The sequence below is a fragment of the Apostichopus japonicus genome, chromosome 9, assembly GCF_037975245.1.
Source record: "Apostichopus japonicus isolate 1M-3 chromosome 9, ASM3797524v1, whole genome shotgun sequence".
NCBI classification, from domain to species: Eukaryota; Metazoa; Echinodermata; class Holothuroidea; order Aspidochirotida; family Stichopodidae; genus Apostichopus; species Apostichopus japonicus.
Genome location: NC_092569.1, coordinates 29,709,545 through 29,733,916, shown reverse-complemented (window position 1 = coordinate 29,733,916; position 24,372 = coordinate 29,709,545). Strand labels below are relative to the sequence as shown.

The window sequence follows — 24,372 nt, the reverse complement described above, 5'->3', positions numbered from 1 at the left end:
GATCTCTTGATAAAGTTAATAGTTTATATCAATTTTCATAGAAATTGAAAAATCAGGGCTATAATTTGTTTGGGTACTTCAATATGGTTCGTTGAAGTTTCAACAAAAAATAACTTCAAAGAGAAGCTGTTTTTAATTAACGATTCTCGCCGTGTAAATTAAATAGAATAACCGTTCGTGTTTTGTTTCTCTTAAAAAAATTAAAGTAAATTTACATGATAACTAGATTTATTCTTTGTAAAAATAAGAGCATATGAATAAATGACTGCGATATTTCAGAACAAAACTGTGAAATACTATTGATGTCGCTGTAATATCGTAATTCTTTTAGCAAGTAGTAAATTAGCAATTGGTCGATATAGTCAAATTTAATAACAGAGAAACAAAAAACCCACATTATTTGATTAGTCTCGGGAGATTGAAAAGACAGAAAAAAAGTATATTGTTGGTTGTATCAAAGGAGATTTTGAAGATAAAATTGATAAAACAAATGTAATAGACTTACCCCCTGGAATCCATTCACTTTTAAGAAAACGAAAACAGCAAATAAGCAAAACCCTGGTCTTCGGAGATCCACCATGCTCTTTAAAATGATGAAGCAGTAATTGGATGTTTCTATGTTTAGTTTCTGAGACAACCTGACGAACTCAGGAAAGTGGCTTCGTCGATCAAAACTCACTATACCTGAAAGGGTCCACACTTATCACACGTCACAACAAGTAAGGAGACCGATAGGTATCATTACTATTTTGTACAGAAAGGCTTGGAAGAAGAAGAAATGGATACTTTCGACAGTTGGTTGTGATATGATGCAATCATTTCACTAAGCTAGAAAAGAAATAATACCTTTCTTACTTCCTTGTTTCCCATATATGGTCATTTCAGGTAATTCTTGAACCCGTGTCTGATGCAACATCCAAAATATAATGTATGGAAAGTATCTGAATTTTGTACAGAACGATTGTCGATAAGTTAAATTTCAATAATTGTTTATAGCATTGATGACATCCAATCAGTCCATTTGCAGATTGAATGGTTGTGCACTATTGTTCCATCTCGTTAGAAGCATTTTTATAAATTGTTAAATTTAAGGTATTGCCTTTCTGTATATTTGGGCAAATTTTCATACATATATGACGTAACTGACGTAGTCCATACTAACAACAAAGTGACTCTCCATACAACACAACTATCATAAGGGAGTCAAATGTACCACAGAGAAACGAATCATTCAGTGCAAAACTCTTGCAGTGAGTCCTGTATTTCTTGTTGAGAGGTGTGCAATATTTTTTTTTCAATTGAAAGTACTTTTCGAACATCAGCGAATCTTTTCAAACAATTTTCTACTGGCACCAACGCCTAGATACAAGTAAGAGATCTACTTCTCTTTTACATTTTTTAAATAGTTAAACAAAATGTGTTATTGAATGGAAATATCTAGAATTTTTATCTAAGCTGGTGATGGGAATGGGAAGATGAATAACACAACTTAACAAGACTGACGTCTCATAAACTGTTTATGTCTGCGTTCTTCAAGATACGTACGCTTGTTGATATAAAATACCTTGTTTTTTTAGTCAATTTGGCATAGTCTATTAATTTGATGGAAGCTGGCAAAAGCTTAGAAATAAGGTGGAAATTGGGATCGTGGAAACGAGTTATCCTCAAGTTTATTAGTAAGGGCAACTTAATATTTTAATAATATACTCTTGTCAAAAAATGTATTAAAATAGTGTGCTCTATTGTTTCATAAACATTTACTTGTTCAGTTTGCACTGTACTTTCTTTTAATCTTTTTGGTTATATGTTACTTTATAACATTGCCCTCGTGATGTCAAGTCCACTTGAAACACGACAAAAAACTATTCTTAGAAGAAAGAAAACAAAGATTGTGGCATGAATTTGAAACATTTATTAACCTTTGATACAATATCGAATCAAATATCTCTCTTTTACGTAGATACAAAGTTAGTACCGGTTACGGTTGTAATCGGCTATATCATTAAAATTAGATTAAAAAGTAATACGTTACGCTATAATGACACATTTGTTGGAAGATTGAAGCTACATATCATATAGCTGGACATGATTCAACCATCCAAAGATCAAATTTAATGAACGATCGTTAAGTGGACTTTAATTTAAGTTGACATTAATTAATCTTTAAGACAAACGATAACTTTCAAGTTCATGTAAGGAACTAATATTGATTTTTTTTTTTAAAATTTAATCACACTCATTAATTGTCTTCCATTTAACTGATTATGACTTGTAAATTTGCGAAAAGGCATTTTTGATTTTTACTCTATTTGATACAATGCTTAACTTGGAAAATAGATTTGTGAAATAAACTAAATTGTGATGGAGTTAAATCTATAGTGTAAAACTTATCCATTCAGCATCAACGATTTTCAAACGGGTAAAAGTAGTGAAAACAATTAGACAATTTGTTTGCCATTGTAGAAGATAAACTATCGGTATAACAGCTTTTACATTTCAAAGCGCTATTTTCGTTTTGATCAAAATCCAAGTTTGATGTTTCGTAAATGAAATTGACCAACATTCTTGTTTCTCATTTAGTTTTATACAGCCGCTTCTTAATAGGAACAGAACACAGAGCGTTGAATTCGGCCACAATAATTACACCACATTGCTGCACAATTATTTAAATTAGTTGAGTCATAAGGTGAAGGTGATTTAAATTACAGTGGTTTATAAGAGCCACTCTAATTCACATGAACACATTTGAACTGAAACAATGATCAATACAAACTTACCGTCTAAATATATTGAAAATACAATAACCATTGACAGACTGAAGCTCTAATCTAGAATGATGTATTAACTACTCCAGTAATTAAAGACAAATTCCAATCAAAGAACTGAGAAAAAGAAGAAAGTTTGATCCATTACTTAAATGAAAAGAAACTTTTCAGTTTTTTTTGGTTAAATACTGCTTACTGAAATGTTACAGGATGGAAAACATTGCGTGATGTAGAAGGGAGGGAAATTGGTACTTGCTCTAGCGGTTAATTAAACAGTTATACTAAAAATCCTATAAATTACCACCTCGTTCACTCAAAATAGAGTTAGAAGTTTAAGTTATGTGAAGAAGATGTATTCCCTCTCTCAAATTAATCAACTGAAAATAAAATAAAAATATATTTGTATCACTGTAACATTGCAATGTTAAAAGGAAAGCTTTTGAGATTGGTCGAGTACAAATTCAGATCTGACCAACATCTCTGTCGCCCTGACAACTTGCGAGGGACTTTTATGTGATATTACTCAATTTAAATTTTAAGTGTCGTGATTAAAAACACATCCCTTAATATATCACTTTTAATAAGCAGATTGCTCCACAGAGCTAATTACAGACGAAGATGTGAACTTTACACGTTTTCTCCGGTTACATGCATGTGAGTAGAAGTTTAGATACTCGGTGAAATACGGCTTTAAGTTGCGCAATTCTTCCTCTTCCTCTTCTTGATTGCTTTGAAAGAAGTTCATTCATGAAATTCTTACATCACCTGTAACAAATATGAACTATTTACAAGCAGTATTTACAGTGTATTATTCTCCTTTCTCCAGGACTGAAATGTCATTAATGTCATATTCTGTCTATGTGTTTGAGATACATGGAAAACGGTTACAATTCCACAGGGCTTTATACAGTCCACGTCATCAAGTCCACGTACCAGGATGCAACATTCATCAAATCTGGCCAGATTAGGCTATTTAGGCAGTTTTATAGGGAAGTATATTTAGGCTGGTAAGTTTTTTGTGCTCTCCTCACAGAATGCGTTGGTATGGATAGACATCTAGTTAGCCATTAACGAGAGGACAAAACAGATGTAGCCTTTCCTCACTCGTTCTTCATTTACTATAAGCAGCTGTTATCCCAACCATTTTAATACTATGAAGGAACGCTTCCAGTTTAACACGCTAATCACTCGCATATAAGAGGGTCAAGACCTTTTCCTTAGAATCGTTATATTATATGTAAATAATTCACAGTAGATCACTGACCATCCTTTTATCTGATTAGTATATAGTCCCTTTCCAATGGACTGGCGATACTCACTTGAGGTATGATCATACGGTATAAAACCCAAATGTTAATATGACTGGAGGTGATAGTGGATAACTAGCAAATTGTTTGGCTTTCATGGTCAGGATCTATCTTGGGTGATATCCCATGAAGCGTATGACTTACATATAATCTCTATACTGTAAATGGAATCGTAGAATTGTATTGCTCTAAGCCAGGGGTGGACAACCGTTTTGAATGAATGGGCGAGATATAAGGGGTGAAAAATTGACTGGGCCGCACCTAACCAACGACCTGCTGTTGATTTCAAACCTTTCATTTCGAGGATTTTCAAGCAATAGGTTTGTGTACTTAATCTGTATTCACATAAACATAATGTCAATACAATTATACAGTTCATAATTAATGGGGATAATAGGCCTACCTGACAGCATCATTAGTGACGATAAATTTTTGATGATGTAAAATAGATTGATTTGCTTCTTTTTCTTGAGACATCTCACGGGTCGCAAAAAAAAATCACCGGCGGGCCGCATGTGGCCCGTGGTCCGTAGGTTGAATTCCCCTGCTCTAAGCGGAATAACTGGATTCGTAAAAGTAGTTGGAATTTGTCAATCAACGTAGATATGAAATACGGTTTTAAGTTGGTTACGACATTGAAATTTGAGGGAGACCTTACATTAAATTATGTTGATTTGTTTTTGTTGGATAAATTTGTATTGCTAAATTGGTCGGTAGCCCTATCCTATTAAGGATTGTTACACTAGATGAGTAGGTTATTTATACTTGTACTCTTCGTTGGGAAGAAACGAGGTTAGCGAGGGGATGTTAATCACATCTGGATAAAATTGTTGCTAATAAACGGATGGAAACTATGAAAATGCGCAGTTTACAATGCAAACAAATCATATTCATGGCTTCTATTATAGGCCTCACATAGTCTAGACTGGCTAAACTTATTTATAAACTACAGACGCTCGTTCGCAACCACTGACCAAAGAGACTTCTAAGAATGCAAAATGTTCAATTGGTCTAGGGTGGTGAAGAGATATAGAGAGAGTGGTAGTTGAGTACGTCAATCCTATTAAACTTTTAATTTTGTCATAAATTTAAGCTCATCGTTTGCAACACATTTCCATGAAGAGATTACTAATAATATTAAATCTTAAAATGAATATTACTTTAAATCACGCAAGTAATTCTCGTTCAATCATTGTGAGTCATCCTTTATACTTCATACACCAATACTTTATGCAAATTTCTTGTCACTAAGGTTGTATTCAAATATATTCGGTCATTTGCGATTTTGTCTAAGATGCAATACTGATATTGAACAAAACGCCCTGCGTAAGTTTTGAGAAACAAGGGTAGGGAAAGAATTACTGAGCTTGAACTAACCAAGTGTATTAACGCTTGGCACAACTTCCTTTTCACTGAATTGGCCGTAACTTAGCATACAGTTGTACTGTTTTGTACTATTAACAGCTTACACGAATTAATTTAATGAAAAACAAGCAAAAAACACAGAGAGAAAAAAGACATATTGAAAGCACTGGGAAAGGTGAAATAAGTTTCTATTTTACCAAAATCGTAATAAAAACAAAATAAAACTGTAACAAACTGCTTATCCACTAGAGAGTCTGTGTAAGAGGATGTGTAAAAGTAAGTTTGCCTGACGTTTCGATCCTAGCAGGATCTTCTTCAGAGGCTAAATGACAAGTAAAAGTAACAGAAGGGACAAAAACACGCACAGAATACAGACATGTCAGGTCAATGAGCACCAAAATCGTCTTAAATATGTAAGGTGTGAAGATAGTGGATTAGCTATGATCAGTGTTAGCCTATAGAAAACTCAAATCTAAAATTGTATACTATTTTAATCTCCATTAGTATGACATAATTATATTACGTAATATATCGTTTAAGAAGTCTATGATAATGATCAGAAATCAAATCGATATACCCCATTGTGATTCCTTCTATCATCTTAAGCGGTTGGAATCTTCTATCAAGTTATAAATGTAGAATAACAATGAACTATATACTAATCAATATTCACTTAATTTAATAAATTAAAATATTGACGTTCTAATTGGCTAAAATGCCATTACCATTTAATATACCATCTTGCAGATATAACATAGTTAAATTCAAGCAGGATCGTACTACAAACTAAAACATGCTAACAAGTATATATTCATTGTAGCCGCGCGTAATTAAAAGGTTGTACTTCTTTTATCATTTATACAGGTTTTATCTTCATTTCGGTAAATGTAAGACCACACCCAATACCTCTATTGGCATTTCCCCAATAGATATTCGTTCCTCGTGTAGTACCATTGTATTCTCCATTGAGATTAGCCAAATTGCAACTAACACAACATCTTTGATTTTCAGGGCGATAGTGACAGTGTTCCTCTTTCGTATCACAGGCTGAGCAGACCACGGTGTGGAACCCGAACCACCAGGCGCCTCGATGGTTATCAGCGCAGTTATACCTTCTCCAACCATCGTGGTCCTCATCATGTGTACTGAATTGTTGCCCGTTACTATAAGACATAGCATTCTTACCTGCAAACAAAGAAACCCATATTTCAAAAAAAAAAAACCTCTTAATTACTGATAAATTTTACAAAGTTAAAGCATTTCTATCGCATTTGATGAATACGGGTAAAACTTACATGATCCGTGAATGGGATTTGTCTGTTGGTTCATCAACATGCCTTTCAACCAGGCCTGTCAGTTTCTAAAAAAAAAAACTGATTCTATGCAAAAATGGCTAATTCACTTCGTCATATTAATGCAGGTAGTTGTAAGGACTATTTCAATATCGAGAGAGATGAATAACATAGGACTTCAATATAGTACTCGGTTTGTGCGTGTTTATAGTGGAAAGCAGAAAAAGTTTCTCATCTGCACTCATGGAGGTTGATATGCTTGGTGGATTATCCGGCTTTAGTGCTAACGGAAATTTAAGGATTATGATACAGGAATGTCCCCTACTATAATAAGTTACAGTTCACAGTTGCTTCGTGTGAAAATTACCATATATGTTATATTTCATTATAATGTTCTTTCATTTAAAGTTGCTTCTCTCAACTGACACATACCTGCATTTCCACTGTAATCGCCAAGAGAAAGTCGATATTTATCGGACTCATCACGGATGCTGAAGTTAGAATAGAGGGCGTAGTAGAGGTTACCATCAGTGTGCCTCATATCGATACGAAGTTTGTATTCTTTTTGGTTTGTCAGTGCGTGGATTTTATCATTTCCAAGCCAGTGATCTCGTTTTGGACTTCCAAACCCGATCTTGTATTCGTTCCAACCTTGATTAAAGTCTACAACTGCCTTTGTTCGTCTCTGAAAGACCTAAAACAAGTGATTGTAAAGAACGTGACCGCATTTCCTACAAGGCCTTTGTTCTAAACTGTTTAAGTGGCAAACAGAGTTTCCCTTCCCATTTTTGATTAACAAAGACATTCGTTTAAGAAAGAGCAAGTCATTGGTTAAGGGTGTGATTCGAACGTCCATTTACCAGATGAACAGCTGTGCTCTTACACCGATTATATTAATTAAAATATGATTAATATTAATCGTATAATTAATGCTGTGTGCTCAAGAAAGGTTGAACTGCATGAAAAGCTAAGATGCTAAAACAGCACAAAAATGTTAATTACTGTGCACGGTTTACAGACTGAATATATTGGGTAGTCAACTCAAATATACAGCATGATTTTATACTTATACTTCAATGTATGACAACATTATCCTCATATTAACTTACCGTCCATCCTCCACCGTCTATGTCCATATCACAGTACACATTAATGCCGTCTGGATAGGCGGTAGGATAAATTGGGTACTTGCCGCTATTAGTGACACCAGACAGAAATATATCGTTACAATTTTTAGGTATTACTGAAACACACGTTACACCGTCCCCTACATAATCAGTATTACAATAACATCCGCGTTGTCCATCTCGCTCATCACAAGTTGCGTCGGTACTGCAAGCAAAGCTCTGTTCAGTAGAAAGCCGGTTATCGGTACACTGATATCGTCTGCTACAATCTATATTTATGTATACCTCATCGGGCTGTGGACATAATTGATGGAATAGTACGTCATAATGTAAACTTACTAGATGCGTCCCTGAAATCTATATATTGCAATATAATCACCGTAGTTTATTCGAAACGAGATGAAGAAAAATGTAGAAAAATTTAAAGGGGTGACAGAGTGCTGTGGAATAGCGCTATAAACATATTTTCACCCTTTAACGTAAAAATCGACGACTTGTTTTCTTGTTACTCGCTTAGTACATTTACATTGCACTTAGCACGCTTAAATAACAACATTGTGTACATCTATCAATGACAGTTTGCTAACAATATCAATTAGAGGAAGTGCTAATTTTCTTCATTCAATTTCAGTCATGATTGGTCCTGTCGTTATTGCGTATGCACCCTCTCTATTTTTCTGATTCGTTCTTGTTTGGAATTCAAAAATGTAGAAATGGATTCGAACAGGTTTGTCTGAAGAATTAATTTTTGTAATACTTTTGAAATAAGTTTTCAATGGGTTACATAGGGGATATTAGGTGTGTTACCTGGTTATACAAAATGGAGAATAATGTGGACGTAGCGCCTGCACAAAATAGATGAGTCGTCAGATGGATGACATTGATGCTGAGCTCAGTTGGTAAAGCAAATTAATTCTATGCCTACGTCCATGTATTCGAATCAATATTTCTGCAATGGTCTATTTGAAACTGATTATATTTTTGGTTCATTAATCTAGTATTAAATAATAATTGTCAAAATAATTTAGAAGATTGGTCTGTTGGGTGTTGTAAACAATTGCTACGGTACACATTCAGTAGACGAAACTGACAGGACAAACGTCTTCTCACCTGATAGGACAAACCTACTGATAGAACTGATAGGACAAACCTATTCTGTCAAGTAATACTAATTTAGGAGATTCAACATTGATCATTTAGGTGCTAGAAACAATTCATTCAGTGTACATATAGTAGACCAAACTGCCAGGGCAAACGTCTTCTCACCTCTAATACTCTGTCCTCTTCATTTAGGAAACAGCCATATCGACTTTTTGGTACGCATTTTCCGTTCTTTCTTAGATAATTTTCAGGACAGAAACATCCTTGCTGAGGAGGCATGTCACATGTATAAGGGCGCTCACAAGTTTTATCGCATTTATTCGCAAAGAACAGAGCGTTTTTAAGGCAGCTTTGATATCCTGTATGGACACATAGAGAAACATAGAGAAACAAAGAATATTACTTATGAAATAATTTCGTTTGAGAATTCCAAGGAAAAATCTACCTCCTATGTTTTATAAAAATTACAAGTTTAGAGCAGAAACTCGGGATTTATACTGTAACAGTATAACTTGAACGCAACAAGTCAAGCTCAAAGTATGTCAAAGACAAACTTGTAACATAAGAATATACATCTTTAGTCTTCGCCGCCTAACTTGAACTGTGTCTACCAAAGATTAGCATATTCTTATTTTATCCTTAATTCTTATCTTCACTCATCGCTTTTGGAAGATTTCCAAGTAATATATGCGGGAAGCAACTCACAGTCTCGGAATGTCTCAAGTAGCAAGTGACATTCCGAAAGGCAAGTTGCTCTGTAAGGACATTTTGTTAGCGTGTAGAGCATAGAGAGACCTTCCTTGAAACAACCTTTGTAGCTTTTAGGATCTGACAATCAACACGAAAGGAACAAAATACGGATCCAACGGGTCGTGAGTGGGACTTTTCTCGTCATCTTGATAACATTTAATATCAACCGATTCACACAGAGATTACAGTAACTGCTGTAAATCTGAAAGTTTTGTACCACAGTAAAAACTGGGTCGTGATGACAAATATGATAAAGTGGTTGCATGTTCAATTAAGATAACATTAAGAACTAAATACATATTGTTTTCTCAAACTCAATACTGGAGTTGTTATAAATCAAGTCCGAAAAAAAAAATGCTTGAATTAACACACCTGCATTTCCACCAAAATTTCCAAGACTTGAAATGGCATAATTTCCTAGTTCGTCATCAATGCGGAAGTATTCGTAAGTCACATAATACGATTGGCCAGCAGGATTCTCGAATTCCATGCGTAGTTCGTACCGCTTCTGATTTGTCAGGTGAGCTAACTTTTCATTTCCGATCCAGAACTCTCGACCTGGAAACCCAAATCCGTGCTTGAAGTCACTCCAGCTACGATTGAATATGATTGTTTCACCTAATCGTCTTTGTATCACCTGTAGAAAGGAAATTAACCAGCTGCTTACATATGGCCACAGCTAACCATGGCATAATTCCATATCTTCGTTCGCTTAAATAGTATGATATATCGCATTAGGCAAATGAAATAAATGTTCATTGCATGAGATCATTTTCATCGATACATCCGAGTTTCTTTTCTTATATAATTACAAAAGGTAAGAGTTTCGTTTTAATTTTTTTTTTATCAACATCAAATAAAGTTTCAAGAGACTTATTTTACTGTAGAAAGAGATGACATTAAAATTTCGAAAGCTATGTAGTACACCTGTACGAATAATGTTTGTAGGTATTCATTTAATGAGCTAGTCGGTGGTTTAGAAACAACTTCGGCTATTGAAGTGTAGTCTCGGAGAGAAAACAGCTATCACTTTATATACAAAGACTACATTTTATAAGTCATGGTTTGCATCCTCGCGCCCACCTTATATCGGTAATGTAAAATCTAGTTACTATTCTTCATGGAAAAGATTATTTACAAGGGATCATCGAACATATATCATGTTTGGTGCAGGCAGGAAGTGGAACAGAGAAAGAGACGCTAGAGGTATCACAAAGTAAGAAACAAGATTAAAGACATATATATTACTTATATTACTTTTCGTAACCTGAATAGTTTAAATTTAGTCTGACTTAGTGCAAATAGTTGTTATCTATTATGTAATCAAAAGATATCTTAGAAAGTGACATTCTAAAATAAAAACAAAATAAAACTGTTAGCAAACTGCTTATCCACTAGAGAGCCTGTGTAAGAGAATGTGTAAAAGTAAGTTGGCCTGACGTTTCGATCCTAGCAGGATCTTCTTCAAAGGCTAAATGACAAGTAACAGTAACAGAAGGGACAAAAACACGCACAGAATACAAACATGTTAATGAGCATGGTGAACACAAAGAGATAGATGTAAGGTGATTAGTAGACAAGTGATGGAGAGAAGAAAGAAAGAAACCAACAGGGGAAGAGGAGAGGTAGGAGATAAACAGTGGAGGGACAAAGAGAGGATTAAGGGAAGGGGGTAGGAAATAAACTGGAGAAGGACAAAGACAGAAAGGTGTGGAGAAAAAATGGTGAAAGAGAGCTTGACATTTTAGAAGAAGGTAAACAAAGAGCACTGCACATCAAAGAAACAAACCAAAGAGAGAAAAAACACAGTAACAAGTAGGTACATGATGACGTGACCCTGTTTATATAACGTCACATTCATGAATTTATTTATGCTCGAAGAGACCATTATATACAACGGTATGATTGTGTTTACGTGTTGCGTATCGGTGAACGTTTGTTGGAGGCCTAATGTATGAACCGGACCAAATCGCCTAAATGGCCATTTCAAACTCTACAGGACAGTTTCAATTTATAACGACATAAAGTAACACCCACCGTCCATGTCGATCCTCCAGCTGTGTCTTTGTCGCAGAATACATCGAATGGTTCTTCATACCCATCAGGTTTGATGAGGGACACGAATGATGTGTTCTGTATGCTGGGACATTGGCTAACAGCTTCGTGGCAATCCCTGGGGTACTTTGGTCTATTATGGACGAAACAGCAGTTGTCTATAGTAAGTGATAGAGAAAATAAACTCAATTTGAGAACAGCCTTTCAATATTAAGGTATTTTATTGAATTTAGTCATGAACATTACGTGAATATGCTATTGAACCTTCCTCAAATAATAATTTGCATGCTAGATGAACGGTCGGTATGAACTAGTGCATGTTATCCATGTTCCATCCACATTGGACATGTTTGAATACTGCGATACTGGTACTAAAAAATACACCTTTCAGTCTAGAACACTTATTTATCAAAAGTGTTGTCGCAATGTTTTGATATAATACAAGAGACTAAAGAATGGGTGTAATTGCCCTACTTAACGGATTAAAAAAACACAAAAGAAGTAGTGCTGGGAGGTTGGAATCTGAGATGAACCAAATATTCGACTTTCCAAGAAATTCCTCCTGTTTTATTGGTAGTTTCACTGAGAATACTCAAAATCAAAAGAGAATACTCAAAATAAAAAATGACAATTAATAGCTCTTCTAATGCTTTCGGAATGCAATCGGAATGGAGTCTCAGAATTTTGATCCCTTTGCACCGTTTCATAACAGCTATTATGAATGACATGTAAAAGAAGTGAAGATGGAAACCTAACACACAATCTACTTATCTTTGACTCCATCATTTGAAACTTGATGTAGAAGCTGAAGTGCATTGTATTCATTCGATTTTATTTTGGAATGACACAGAAAGCCGATGTGATTGTTACTAAGATATGTTTACGAGTTTTCGACTGTGTACAAAACAAATAACTTGAAAATGTTAGCTTTACTAACCTGAAGGTATGCCATACTCCACTAGGTTTGCATTTACCTGTGCAGAAAAATAAAGTGAACAATTTTTCAATGACTAAAGACTTGACTAATATTTTACCATAACAAGAAAGGGATCACAAAAACACTGTGATAGAGACGAATATATATAGTTTGCATCCGTGACTATTAGAGCTTAGTCAGTGATACGACCTCGATAACGATTGAAAACGCCAAACGAATGCAACTTGGTACAAACAACTTGAGGATGGTTTTTAAATTTAAAGAATTATAAGACGGACGCCTCCCTTAAGACATCTTCACCACCAAGATCAGTGTTTTGTCTTACATTTGTATTGATCAAACCCTCCAGGTTAGTTTATACGTAATATAAATTGAAACAGAACTTAAAATATGTACCAAGCAAACTTGACTGACAAAACAAAGGAGAAAATTAACGGTGTCTTAAATTGCTACATTTCAGGTGAAATAAAACAAATTCTCTCACGCAGAGAAAGCCTCTTTCAAATCTAAATAACTAATGGACCCCTTTAGTACTCACTCTATCAGTGTTATAAAAGACGCAATACTCAACATAAAGGGCGAATTGAAACTTGTAAAAGGATGAATCAATGTTAGGTACAATGGAATGCAATTTTCAAGAAAACAAGTCAAACTTCATATGTAAAACAACAATTGTAAGTATGGAAAACATCTACTGAGAGCCGAAGAAAGTATCTTGCATTGAAAAACACATATTGCCTATTTAAGAACCTTTGCTTCGCATCCAAATGAAACGTAGAAGTAAACGTGCAATTCCAAAAGAGATGTTCGATCGACTCAACCTCTTACTGATAGAAAGTACACAAATCCATATCAGCTTTATTAATTATGGGTGGGGAGAATTCTATGCATAAAATTTAAGTTAAACAACAACAACAAAATATTGGAATCTCTGGTAGTGAACCAAGGACATCTGAAAATTCGCTTCGAATCATTAATCGAAATGTCCGTAAACTTCGTTTCCCACTTTGACAAAGCTGTTGAGGTTTTTACCACATTCGAAATAAGACGACTATAAACAAACTGATATAAAGACGGAGAATGGATTACATAGTAATAGAATACCTGGTTCGGATTTTGTGCGTCAACTCGTGCACATGCATCTACTCACCAATTTGTTGGTATACTAGATACCAGGCCCAGTAAATTATACATGAAACACCCCTCAGGCAACTTGTTACGAAATCTTTCCCATACCAAAGGCCTCTCGTTATGATTTAAAACATCTTTAACATACACAAGACTTTGATTAAAAAGTTGTTCATCGAGCTCAATGTTCTTGATTATTTTAATGTAACAATTGTTCTTAATAATTTGATTGCCGAAATCACTATCTGGCTTAGTAAATGAAACATCACACCAAGCATGGACTACCTGTATGATAAAAGTGTTTCAAACGGACACAACCGACATCTTTGAATTACAATTAAAAATAAGATTTACCAATACCTGAGTCAAAAAAGAGTATCACATTAACGGCACACCTAATTACATTTAAGACTTTGTATTAAACTCTTCACATTTTAAGACCCCTCTACTCACATCATTAACATAGAGTCCGTTTGACTTTGTCTGAATTTCCTGCCCAAAATGAATTAAAAAATTACACTTATTAATACTTAAATAAATTTATCCGGAGGACTAGGAAAAACAAGAAACAGAAATAATAATTAGGACATTGCCGAAGTTGTTACTATAATATTACGTCCTATAGGAGTCAGGTCCGGAGGCGACCAGATACGGAGACAGTCTTTTAGATGAGAAAACTTTGGCTGCAAGTTTGAATTCAAAGAGCTCATCCCCATATCCAGCGTACCAAACGTTCCAAAATTCAAGCTAATATTATATTTTTTTCCGAAACGCTGGAGTCATATATGCACTAACCGTCCTAAGGGGAAAAGACTAGACTTCTCAACATTAATAAAGAGACAGGAAACCACATTAAAAATATTGAAAATGTGTAGCGCCTCTTGCAAAGAGTCCTTGGTACCATCCAGTAACAATTGAGTTTCATCAGCGTATCGTAATATCTTAATCATAGAATTTCCAACCACGGCATCTCTAACACCATTATTTACATTAACTTGTAAGGCTAAGGTTTCTAGACATAGGATAATAAGAGAAGGGCTCAATGGACAAAATTGTCTGACATTGGCACCAATTTTGTAGTCACAATTTAGAAGGGTGATTGGGCGATAATTACCAAAAAGAAGGGTGTCATTGTTAAGCTTTGGTAAAAGAGCAATAAACCTTGCGATTACTTAGACGACAGATAATCTTAATAATTAATCTCCATAATTAATAGAACTCACAACCGAATTTGCAATCAGCGGCCAAAACATCTAATAAAAGTTTACCGTAAACCCATCGCTACCTGGAGACTTATCATTAACCATTGAGCTTAAAGCCCGGAAACATTCATCTAAGCTCTTCTTTGCAAGAGTCGGAAGCCTTCTGACTTAGAATATTGTTGCTGGGCAGATCATCTAGAAATCTGTCCGGAAATAATTTCTTGAAGTGTATAAACTACTGAAAAATTCCTTTATCTCTGAAAGAATACTTACGTTGTAATTTCAATCACCCTTTCCCTACCTTTAAAATTTGTGCGTAGATTTTACTCTGTCTTGTCAAACTATAAGGTGAACAGAAAATTAAAATCCCCAGCCCAAATAATAGTATCAGTATGAAAACTACTTAGACCATTTTTGACATCGGTATAATAGGCGGGATCACCTTTATTAGGACCATAAATACCGGTTGTCGATGTCAGTAAAAATATTGAAACTTTCACATCTAATAAAATAAGCCTCCCGAGTGGGTCCGCTTGGATCTTACCAACTTAAAACAACTAGATAGGGCTTAACAAGGACCCAGTCCCGCAATTCACATTAGAATCATGGGCAAAAGCTACTTTACTACGCCACTTTGTTTTCTAACTATTTTCGTCGTTATTGCAACTGTGGGTCTCCTGAATGAACGAGATATTGATATGACTATGAAGTACAATGAAAGCTTGCCGCCTTGTTCAATACTGGCTCAGGCCTTGTGCATTAAATGAGATCATCTTCAGAATAGTCATCGCCTGAGAGGATTGTACAGACATTTAAAACTAATACTGAAGCCACTCAACCGTATAACTACGAATGAAAGATCATGAAGCATAAATCAGTAAAGTTCATTAAAACAACAGATGGAAGTAAAAGGAAGAACAGCACAGAAAAGAGAGAGAGAGAAAAAGTCCGAATCCAACTGTTGGAGTAATTCTCTTCGAGCCTCATTGGTGGAAAAAAGAAAAACTCCAGCTTAAATCTCCAGCTGAAAAAAGTATTTGAATTTCAAAGGTTACAATTTCCAAAAAGTCAAGATCATTGATTCTCATGTTCCTCCGTTTTGGTGTAAAGGGAGCACTCTCTCTTCTCTCCCATAAAATGCAACGGTCACCCCCCCCCCCAAAAAAAAAAAAAAAAAAAAAAACTTTGATTTTTAATTGCACTAATGGATAGTTTAGATTTATAACATTTACTTTTACTTTTGCTAGAAATGACTTATTTAGCACTTCTCGTAGTACAATCTGAAAGTATATTTGGAAACGGAAATTGTAAAACCAAAATATACACTCATTAGGTTTATGCAAACATTGTATAACATGGCTGAATGAACAACGATTATTAACGCAATAGAAAACTTTATAAACTGTAATACATGAGAAAGTCTCAAAGACACTTGACAAGGAAATGAAAATGCGGAAGATATGCTGTAGTACATCAATTGCTTTTACGTTTCAAAGTGAAACACGAATTAAAATATGTGACGCACTAGTGTTGTTACTTTGAGGAGTATACACACATATATTTTGAAGCAGGTGAGAACATTATATACACATTTTGATTTTGATATTATTCGAAAATGTGGGAAGTTTGTGTTATTCATTGATAGTTTAAGGACTACGAGACACGTATCCATTCTTAATGGTGTCAAACTTATTCAATATAAATAAAAATAGTGGTTGAAAATAAACTTTGATTCATCACATGACAGTTGCAACAACAGGAAGTAAATTAGGTTAAGTTTTGAACATTATTCGTTCTAACAACCGACAAAATAACAAATAATGAATTAATGCCTTTAAACTGGTAAAAGTGCGATAATTACACGATGATTATGTTATCAATGCAAAGAATCTCGTTAGATTGAGATACGTCATTAAAGTAACAGTTTGATTTATGGCTAAATAATTACTTCCCAAAACTTTACTCATGTGACGCCGTTAGACTGAAGACTAGCCAATACCAAACCTTCTCTTTCCGATGAATATTCAGAGAGCTTCGAGGCAGGTGTTTTATTATAGTACCTATTCCTGCTCACTAGACCTTCATTGAACTTCCCTCAGCTTCTGAGGATGTAAACATGGAACCCCCTACCGCCCTCTCCTCCTTAATGATTGTGTGGGGCACCTTAACTTAAACACATCATTATAGATCACTGCAGTAGTCATTATCAGGTTATTCCAACATTATCATTAATGATCATTTTACTATTTCTACGTCATAGTCACATGGATATTATATTTGCTCTTCTGGCTACTGCTACTCTAGTTAAAGATACCAATAGGTACAAAATACTCACAGGATCAATAAACTCGAATTTGGCGGACTTCAATTTCCTAAAATCCGACAAAGTTTAATTCAAGCAAGGAAATATAGCTGATAGCAATAGAGAAGATGGGGGGGGGGGGGTGGGGTGGGAGATAAGGTTGACAATACAATATAAAACAATCTAGGTAAAATATTTAAATACTTACCCATTGGACAGTACATAGATTGTAGATTGCTAAGATACTGAGAAACCTTTGAAAAATCTGCCTTCCTAGACGGTTAGCCATTCATACAATATTTTTCAACTGTCAATGTACTAGATATTTTTGGTTATCCAACTAAAATTAGATGTGTGTTTGAAAAGGTGGACAAAATCTGGCAAACTTTCCCGTTTCTTTGAAGTTTTATATGGTTATCCTTTACAGACAAGCAGATCACTGAACATTTACTTCTAGTTCAATCATTATCAAATGATGTTGCAGACTAGTTTGTTATTGTAATAAGTGATAGACAGCTTGAATTACAGTGGTCAATACGGTCCATTACAATTCACATGAACACCTGTACCAGCTGAAAGCAGTGTGATTCCTTACAAGATTGCTTCAAGAAAAAAATTAAGGCCATTATCAACAATGACATATATAATATCCTTGAAGGTAATTTATATTGTAAACTACATGTATCATACCACACCCTAATCGTACAATTGACTTGCACACCAACTTCGTCACTTTCAAGGCTCGCTAAAGCATAAAACAAAATCAACTGGCATGTCTTACCCACCACATGATAACTGAGAGCTAGGCCTGTCATGAAACTTGTAAATTTCCATATCATGAGCGTTAAGATTTTGAGATAGAAGAGGAGCAAAATTTAGCATACTGTTCCCCAACTCTTCGGTTTGCTCCCTCGGAGTAGTTTCCACATTTGGTCAAATAATTTCTAAAATTGATTTATTTCACCTTTCATTCTACTCATTTTCACACCATCTGTATTTATTCTCTGTTATACATAAAGGCAGGGGCGGACTGGGTCTTAAAACCTGCCCGGGCATTTCTCACCTAGACCGGCCTATTATTCATTGATATGTTACTTACATAGTGATCGACGTCCTGGGGGAGGGGTTTATGGGGTGTCCCCCTCCCCATTGAGATTTATTTGAAGTTAAGGAATGCCTAGATGCAAAACGGTGCTATATTTCACAATTTTGTAGGTTACAATAATCCTTTAAAAAGACCCCAAAATAATTTTCCAGAAACAACACTTGATTAAACTGGGGAACTTAAAACGTTAACAAAAGTACACACAAATATATGTTTTAGACTGGATTTTATTTAGTTCTTCAATAATTTTGTGACAACATGCTTGAAAAAAAAAAACTAAATAAAATCCACTAAAACATATATGTTCAATAACACGAGCACATGTCATGTGTACGAGAGTAAGAGCCTACGCAGTTCGCTGCTTCTGGCATCCACACCATCAATGATATTTTAGTGTCAAGTTTGGCCAAGATCCTTTTTTTCCACAGACATCACATGCCTCAAGATGTTCTTGCGTCATTGTACTTTTCAAACGGTTTTTGATTCTCTTCAAGGCAGAGAAAAGAACGTTGATATGCCACTAGTGACACAGGTAGCGTTAGCAGCACCTTGTAGGCAAGCCCAATGATTATGTAAGCATCGGTGAAAAGGTTCATCTTGGGGAGTACCTTGTAGCAGCAAAGAGGACAGTCTTTACATGACTCACTTGATAAGCTCTCTCTTTCCTATTCAGACTCACTGTCATTGTAGTCCTGCAATGTATTAACGTCTGCTACTGATTGTTCAGTGTTGACCACTGTTCTCCAAGTCATCGCTGTTCTGTTCTTAGTTGTTCCGCAGTGACAGCATCATCAAATCTTAGCAAATATCTATGCAGCTCTTCCATAGCTCCCGATGGCACTTGACCACAGATCCTTGTGTGAAGAAGTGTGAGCTCAGCATAGAATGACGTGACATCGCTCTTTACACGTCCCTCTCTACACGTCCCTCTCTACACGTCCCTCTCTTTACGTCCCTCTCTACACCTCCCTCTCTACACCTCCCTCTCTACACGTCCCTCTCTACACGTCCCTCTCTACACGTCCCTCTCTTCACGTGGCTCTCTACAAGTCCCTCTCTACACGTCCCTCTCTACACGTTCCCCTCTACACGTTCCCCTCTACACGTCCGTCTCTACACGTCCCTCTCTACACGTCCCTCTCTACACGTCCCTCTCTACATGTCCCTCTATACACGTCCCTCTCTACACGTCCCTCTCTACACGTCCCTCTCTTTACGTCCCTCTCTACACGTCCCTCTCTACACCTCCCTCTCTACACGTCCCTCACTTCACGTCCCTCTCTACACGTGGCTCTCTACACGTCCCTCTCTTTACGTCCCTCTCTACACGTCCCTCTCTCCACCTCCCTCTCTACACGTCCCTCTCTACACGTCCCTCTCTACACCTCCCTCTCTACACGTCCCTCTCTTCACGTCCCTCTCCACACGTCCCTCTCTACACGTCCCTCTCTTTACGTCCCTCTCTACACGTCCCTCTCTCCACCTCCCTCTCTACACGTCCCTCTCTACACGTCCCTCTCTACACGTCCCTCTCTACACGTCCCTCTCTTTACGTCCCTCTCTACATGTCCCTCTCTACACGTGGCTCTCTACACGTCCCTCTCTTCACGTCCCTCTCTACACGTCCCTCTCTACACGTTCCCCTCTACACGTCCCTCTCTACACGTCCCTCTCTTTACGTCCCTCTCTACACGTCCCTCTCTACATGTCCCTCTCTACACGTCCCTCTCTACACGTCCCTCTCTACACGTCCCTCTCTACACGTTCCCCTCTTCACGTCCCTCTCTACACGTCCCTCTCTACACGTCCCCCTCTACACGTCCCTCTCTACACGTCCCCCTCTACACGTCCCCCTCTTCACGTCCCTCTCCACACGTCCTTCTCTACACGTCCTTCTCTACACGTCCCCCTCTACACGTCCCTCTCTACACGTCCCTCTCTTCTTGTCCCTCTCTCCATGTCCCTCCGTTCATGTCAGTCTCTTGAGTCTCTTCATGTCACATTCTATACTAGGAAAATATGATTTTTCCATAGGGTAGTCCCCTATACTTCAATTAGTGTGGGGATCTATCTCGCAATATCGGTAAACCGGGGCAAATACTCAAAGTCGTCGACAAACATTCGTCTAATTTGATAACTAAACACCCTACTGTATGTGGGTCATTTATATTCATACATCTCCCAGGACTTAGCTACTGAGTGATATCCAAATAATCTAATAAGATTTTAACTTTTTTTACTTCGTTTTCTAGAGGACGAGGTGCAGATTAATAAAATCTGTATTCTCTGCCAATGCTATGTATATGTCAGAATGCATTGGTCACCGTACTTGTATATCTTGTCGTAAAACTATAAGCACTGACGGGTTTTCCAGTAGCACGCACGTTCTTTTGTTACGAACTAACAGACTAACCAACATGGTGATTTCATGAGCTGATTCCCGCAGTTAAAAATATATTTCTACACAGCCCGTCTGTATTCTATTAACTACTGTGAAAATGGGCTGTAATTTTTACCAGGCTCTCCAGCCAACCGGGCTACCTGTAGCGACACAGGAAGTGTGTATAGCGCCACCAAAATCGTTCGAGTAAGTAAAGGAACACTAAGTCACGTAAAAGGTTACATAAGTTACTCGAGAAGTTTTACATCCAATTAGCTACAACGAGCAGTACCACAGTCTCTTATTACATAGATAGACTACTTGGACGTCCTATCATTATGCTAAATGTAAACATCAAATTTCCCAACACAGTTGAGTTTTGAATTATTGGCACTATTCAAAAAACTCATCATGACTGACCAATGAAGCACTAGCACCTACACATGGTTTAAGTTTTTCATACCTTCTTTCTGGGATGATTTTTTTATCCTCACATGTACAATAGCAACATCTACTTTGCCTCATTTACCCATTACGGCTATTGTTCACTTCGGCCTTTTGTTACTAGAGTCTTCTTGGCCAATAAGACTATAGTTTATTTCACCTGTTACATGTAACAATATGCTACATGGGCTACCTTGCGATCCAGTACTTCCTTAAAACTCTATTATTTTCAACACCGCGAGGAATTTATAAGTTTCGTATGTATAGAAACCATGTTGGAGACGCGAGTTCTACACTAAATTTCAGTTCAGTTGCTATGATTAATGTGAACTCAAGCACCATCAGTACTCCAGTGCTAAACAAAATGTTTATTTCGTTTTGAATAAACTGTCATTATGAATGGGCGCTAGCGAGAGATGAAAACAAATTAAAGGTTAGTGTACAGTTTCCATGTTAGTACCAACTTTAGAATGATTCAGAAACATGTTTTTCATTAGTACTACTACCAAAAACAAAAAAAGTTATATCTGGCAGACAAACGTACTATTCTGAATACAGCATTTTTGATTAATTGATTTTTTCATTTTATAAAATAGTCGGCCTTTTATCATTTTGTTCCAGATATTATTTAGATATAACATTATTTGGCTGCTTTCTCGAAAAAAATCCATGAGAGAGAGAGGATCTTCAATCGATTGATTATTGAATTTTGTTATTGCATGAAAACTCAAGTCTGTATTATATTTGTTTTCTTCTTCAAATTTCGATTCTATTATGATCAAAGACAGCGTTTCACGTTCGTTTTAAGATATTATAAGTTTATATTGGCTTCAGATGTGGACGGATCTAGATTATAAGAAAGTAAAACAATAATATACTGTAACTCATTCAACTCTTCAAGTTAACGTCGTCAAAATGAATAAAATAAAACCAGAAAGTAGGCTCCAATATCGATTGATATATTCTGTGTATTGTATACCAAAACAATTTCATCTATGACCTTCCCTGATGTTCATTCCTCGAGTAAAGCCTTCACAGTATCTGTTGAGGTAATAATGATGATGATGATGATGATTATGATGATGATGATGATGATGATGATGATGATGATGATGATGATGATGATGATGATGATGATGATGATGATGATGATGATGATGACGACGACGACGACGATGATGTTGACGACGGCGACAGCGGCGACGACGACGACGACGAGGATGAATTTGTAAGTGAGGGTGAGAAGTTTTTACTTAATTCTTTCAAAAACAGAAAGCCAGTGAAATTGGTGGAGACTATATTTAATGTAGGATTTGTTATCTGTGAGGGTAATTACTCTTGCATCGATATTTTGAATAAGCTGCAACTTAGATTTTTTGGTAAGCAGGAAGACCAAATAGAAGGCTGCTACAACAGTCAGGTCTGGATGATATAAAACACAAAATCATGATATTTATATTTAACCAATATTTCTAAAATGAACGAAGGTTGTGATTGAAAGTTTTTTAACGGTAGATACTATTTATTTCATATAAACTAAGATAACGAAAGTTCGTGGAGATTAAACGTGATATACTCTTGGGAATCTTTCCTTTTTTTTCTTTACAGACAACAACAATGACTTGGAATTTCAGTGCAACAATTTCTTTAGTACTTACGATCGAGATTATAATAAAGTATCGAGTATTCGAGTATACGAAAATGTGCGTTAAAGGACAAGACTCTTGGTGGCACAATAATTTATGTACATCCAAATGGTAATTACTTCACTAGTATCGTTGAGTCCACTACGTCATGTTGTGAAGGAAGACCCTCTATATTTTGGAACCAACAAAGACCTACCAGGACCTGACCATAACATCAAATACACCGAGATGAAGATTCGACCTGTTCGTGATTGAACATATCAAACATCTTCATTTTTATGTATCCTAACACGGAGTAATTAGACAATTAACAACCGATTCATTGTATAAGACTTATCATATTGAATCTTAGAGATATTCAACAGCCGGAAACTCCACATTAAGCCTAATGTAATATCCCTCGTTTTCGTTAAATAATTAATTGAAGGAAGGTGCAATTTAGGCAAATTCATATTGGATCTGTGGAAGTAGTAAAGGTTTTTTCGTACAATTTCATGTGTTCAGACTTGTCATTTTCAGCTTAAGAACAGTAGAGTAACGTATCATTGCATTCATGTCTGAGTCGATTTTGAAAATTAGAACCAAACATTATCTCTCATTGGTATAAAGACAAAACTTATGCTCCAAATTTGTTTAAATGATAAGAATTGTTGTTAGGTATTGCCGTATCTCTATAACAATCAACAGTCTTCCAAAAGTTTGTCCCATTCTCGACATCTGGGAACACATGATAACAACATCAGCCGATTGTAGGATGGGCTCCTAGAATTTGTTAAAATTATTGTTCAAATGACATGAATTGACCCAAATATGTTTGAGATGGAACTTGGACTGTAAAAACACTTCACAGCAAAATTTTAAGAAATTATGGATTGCCTTCAATTTCGGTATATTCTTCATTTGTTTAAATTTGAAAGAATCAGTTAATTTTAAATGAAGAAAAGTATAATAGTTAAATGATTATCAACATGATCGATGACGTAACTGACGTAAATACACTGACGTAAAATAGCTTGAAATTGAATCAATCGTGTTGTATTCCTAAAGTAGCATTTAAGGTTTGCTCCTTCAATTGTGATAGCATGACTTATATTTAATAATGTAGGCTTACTCTGTCATTATAATGGACGTGTTGCAATTGAGATGCTCGGAAGTAGTTATTTCTGCTTTTTAACAATTTTTAACAATCATCAGCTTTGCTAAGAGAAACAATACGCAGTGTGTCATTTACTGTATTAGACCGTAAAACGATGCCTCATCCATCCATCCATCCATCCATCCATCCATCCATCCATCCATCCATCCATCCATCCATCCATCCATCCATCCATCCATCCATCCATCCATCCATCCATCCATCCATCCATCCATCCATCCATCCATCCATCCATCCATCCATCCATCCATCCATCCATCCATCCATCCATCCATCCATCCATCCATCCATCCATCCATCCATCCATCCA

General features: G+C 36.1%; 2 protein-coding genes across 2 annotated transcripts in view; one reads left to right on the top strand and one right to left on the bottom strand.

Moving 5' to 3' along the window:
* The window catches only part of LOC139973507 (uncharacterized), an 88,560-nt gene that overhangs the window by 43,499 nt on the left and 20,689 nt on the right, over window positions 1–24,372 (top strand). The gene's annotated exons all lie outside the window — the stretch shown is intronic.
* On the bottom strand, window positions 1,898–17,715 carry LOC139973963 (uncharacterized). The gene is made up of 8 exons (XM_071980857.1): window positions 17,540–17,715; window positions 12,700–12,736; window positions 11,745–11,920; window positions 10,080–10,344; window positions 9,123–9,316; window positions 7,839–8,150; window positions 7,162–7,423; window positions 1,898–6,622 (listed from the first exon to the last, which is right to left on the bottom strand). Exons 1-8 carry the CDS (start codon window positions 17,618–17,620, stop codon window positions 6,294–6,296), a joined length of 1,656 nt encoding a protein of 551 aa, XP_071836958.1. The 5' UTR covers window positions 17,621–17,715; the 3' UTR covers window positions 1,898–6,293.